The 4,129-nt window shown below is 46.0% G+C and overlaps 1 protein-coding gene across 1 annotated transcript; it reads left to right on the top strand.

The window, feature by feature from the left end:
• The first annotated feature begins 498 nt into the window (after positions 1-498).
• LOC105042482 (uncharacterized) lies at positions 499-2,715 on the top strand. Its single transcript, XM_029263822.2, is given in 3 exon segments — positions 499-642; positions 644-706; positions 709-2,715. Coding segments are annotated over 3 exon segments (2,094 nt in total). The 5' UTR covers positions 499-504; the 3' UTR covers positions 2,602-2,715.
• Positions 2,716-4,129: the final 1,414 nt, after the last annotated feature.

The following is a 4,129-nucleotide window of genomic DNA, read 5'->3' as shown; positions in this document are numbered from 1 at the left end:
CCCCTCCCGCATTGTCGCCTCCAAGTTATAGGCAGCTGAGCCTGTCGACCAGCAGACCCCTCCGAGGACAATGGCACCATCATGAAATGAGTCGGGACCATCATCGTGATTCACCCGAATGTGGTGGTCTGCTTGGACGGCGTCATCTACGGCATCAGCAGATGCTGGTCCTCAGATTTGTCTAGGAGTAGTACCTCAACCGTCGATGGAGGCTGTCCTCCATCATCGTCGTGCTGCCCACCAACGCGTTCGAGGTCGACCCACGGATGACCAATCTCCATCTTTTCCCCTCAAAACCGATCTCCCCTTTCGGCATGCTGACGGCATCTCTAGACCCCACTGTGGTGGCACCATCGCCAGCACCGGCACCTGGGTCTACCTTCTAAGTGTTCGACGAAGAGAATGAGGTGAGGAACCTCATTCAGACTTTTTTTTTAAAAAAAATTGGACAGATAATTTTTTTTAATTTTATTTTATTGAAATGAAATTTTGACTCCGTCGCCCATGCGCCGCCCGAACTCCGTGATCGTCACTTTCCTTTCCCAACCCTTCTCCCACGCTCGCAACCCGGAATTCGCATTCAAACACACCGTCTCGCTTCCACTCCTCGACCTTCCGTCCTCCGATCTCCTCTCTCCTTCCAACCTCTTCCACCTGGAGCTCCCGCCTCCGCTCCCTCTTTTCCGGCAACCAACCCTCCTCCTTCTCTCAGCATACGGAGCAATGACACGAATGGGAATCCCACCAAATCACCGCAATCTCCTCGCTCTAATAGACCGTTTCTTGCATACCAAGAACACCAAATTCGCGTTCTCAACTGTTGGATTGGTGCTAAAGAGCGGCCACCCTGTGAATACCCTTCTCTTGAATCTCCTGATGAACGGGCTCTGCAAAAGCCTCGGAGTCTCGAAGGCTATCGAGTTGTTTCGAGAGATTGGGAAGAAGTGGATTCCTCCTGATGTCGTTACCTACAATACTCTCCTCAATGGTCTCTGCAAGGAAAAAAAGATAGAAGAAGCAACGGAGCTGTGGTCAGAGATGGCACGAGAAGACGGCGGTTCCAATGGTTGCTCTCCTAACGTGGTGACCTACACGACTTTAATGGATGGCCTCTGTAAGAATGGTAGGGTGGAGGAAGCCATGGCCTTGTTGGACCACATGAGAAGGAGTGGCCTGGAAGCTGATGTCTTTGTCTACAGCGCCCTTATAAGCGGATTGTGTGGTACGGGTTCCGTAGAAAGTGGTATAGAGCTCTTCCACGAGATGAGCCAGAGGGGAATTTCCCCAAATGTGGTTACTTACAGCAGCTTAATCCACGGGCTTTGCAAGTTGGGGTATTGGGACAGAGTGACAGAGACGATGGATCGCATGGCGAAGCAAGGGATCCGTCCCGACGTGTATACCTACACTGGTTTGATTGACGGGCTCTGTAAGGACGGGAAGAGCAAGGAAGCGATGAGGTTGTTGGGTTTTATGGTGGAGAAGGGCGAAGAGCCGAGCACCGTGACATATAATGTGTTGATCAATCAATTATGCAAGCAAGGGCTGATTCCGGATGCATTTGAGTTCATGGAGAGGATGATCGAGAGTGGAAAAGAGCCGGATGTGGTGACTTACAATACCCTGATGCTGGGGCTTTGTGATGTGCATAAGATTGATGATGCTAAGGAATTGCTCGACAAAATGCTTGATGGTAGGTGTAGCGTTAAGCCGGATGTAATGACTTTTAACACGCTCATACGCGGGCTCTGCAAGAAAAGACGCGCTGATCAGGCCTTGGATCTCCAGAGAGTGATGGTAGAGAGGGGGCATCCATGCAACTTGGTGACTTACAATCTGCTTATTGAGGGGCTTTTCAAGGCCCGCAAGGTCGATAAGGCAATGCAGCTTAAGAAGGAGATGGATTGCATCGGTTTGAAGCCAAACTCCTTTACATATAGTGTCATGATAAATGGGCTTTGTAAAATGAGACAAATTGATGCTGCCGAAAGGCTTTTGAGTGAGATGAGGACCCAAGGAATCGGACCTACTTTGTTTGACTACAATACATTGATGGCAGCCATGTGCAAGAAACAGTGGATCGACAAGGCGATAACTGTATTTCGTGAAATGGAAAGTGAGTGCAAGCCTGATGTGGTATCTTTTACAACACTGATTGATGGAGCCTGCAAATCTGGCGACATTGACACGGCAAAGGAATTGCTTGCAGAAATGCTTCAAAGGGGATTGGTTCCTGATTCCATCACGTATTCCATTTTGATAAATAGATTCGCAAAATCAGGATTCTTGGAAGAAGCTACAAGAGCGCTTCAGCAGATGATTGCTAGTGGCTTTTCTCCAGATGTGGTCGTATATGATTCACTGATTCGTGGGTTTCGGGCTAAAGGTGACATGGATCGAGTCATTGACTTGCTTCGTGAAATGGCGGATAACGATGTGGCTCCTGATGCAAAAATGATCTCGACTATTTTGGATTCTGTGTGCTTTCATGGAAAAGATAAAAACCTCTTAGAATGTTTGCCTACCTTTTCAAAAGAGAGATCAAATGTAACAGGTTTTTCATGCTATGAGCTGATGAAAAAGCTCCAAAAGGCTTGTTAACCGTCTGTCTCCAATTAAAACTCCTCTATGAGAGCCGGTGAGGTTATTCTACCCTTTTCTTGTTCGTACATTTACCTCTATTCTTTATGTTACTTCGTTAATATTTAAAGCTGTTATTCTGACTGCTTTGCCCTGTTATTAGCCTATTACATGTATGCTTGGATGCTTTATTTCCCTCTCTCTTTGTTTGTTCGTATTGCATATTTCAGTTGTGGTTCAGCAAGCTCGACAAGAAACAGCTAGTCTTGAAGAATATAGTTGAGAGCGGTTTCTTTTATTTATATTCATGATGACGTTGCAGAACAAATATGCAAAGGAGATGAAATCATGGACAGGAGTTGCAATTTTTGTGGAACTTTACGCGTGCACACACTTTACATTACACGTGCACATGCATACATATATATATATATACATATATATATATATATACATATATATATATATATATATATATATATATATATATATTGTTATGGAGGTTATCGACCATCAGATCCGATCTTTTTCATTTTGGATTACAATCGAGCACTTATCGACGACTTGACAAGACTGTCTTAGATGCTGAGGAGAGATTCAAGAAATTAAAATGAAGCGATCTTGTGTCATTGGCTTTTGTCCCACCTTTGGATCGGACATTTATCAACTCCAAGGTCGGAATCCTATCGACGATAAGAAATGAAGCCCAATGATCTGCATAGGCACTGATACATCCAAGGCAGAGCCTTAGCTTTATCCTAATCTCAAGCTATCAACGTATTCATCCATGTGGGCAATCTTGGAATCTTCCAATAACTTTCAAAATATAGACATGACCTACAACTGACACCTGTGGCTAACAACCCAAATTTATAGGTTAGTGGGAGGATTTCCTATCCTAACTGCCTATCAGATTGAGGCCTAGGAACCTAGGAATTAGGACTTAACGGCCTACCTGACTCCGGCGTAACAACCCAAAGCTCCATCTCTATATAAAGAGATAACAAAGGAACTCTCAGATAAGTTCTATTCCAAAGAAAAAATTCTAATCTTGCTTTCGCTCCACTTCCCTCTACTGTTCTCAAGCTCTGATTGATTTAAGTATTGAAGGATTCCCACTAGAAAACCTTTAGCGAGAGTGGACTTCTCTTAAAGGTTTCTTTTGGGCACTCCAATACTCGAGTGGAAGCCGAGCTTCCAGATCGGAAGGAGTCCAACCTTAGCCACGTTCATTTTGGATCGGAGTCTTGCAGCAGCAGTTTGGTGTTAGAGAAAGAACCTGTTGGGTATAAAATACCCTCGGCCGAAGTTCTTGGCGGGATTGACCCTCGCAAGTCTCTTCCGACTTTCGGCTGCTGTTGGTGAACTCCCATCGCTCCGCCCGGACTCCTACGGGAGCCGGGCTCCGTCCTCGACTCCAACAGCTGCAGACAGACTTCGTCCGGACTCCTATGGGAGCCTGACTCTGCCCACGACTTCAACCGCAAGTAGACTTCGCCCAGACTCCTTCGGGAGCTGGGCTCCGTCCTCAACTTCAACTGCTGGTAAG

The sequence above is a fragment of the Elaeis guineensis genome, chromosome 15 (assembly GCF_000442705.2).
Source record: "Elaeis guineensis isolate ETL-2024a chromosome 15, EG11, whole genome shotgun sequence".
In the NCBI taxonomy this organism is placed as follows: Eukaryota; Viridiplantae; Streptophyta; class Magnoliopsida; order Arecales; family Arecaceae; genus Elaeis; species Elaeis guineensis.
The sequence above is the reverse complement of the archived record's forward strand: the minus strand, read 5'-3'. Positions and strand labels throughout refer to the sequence as shown.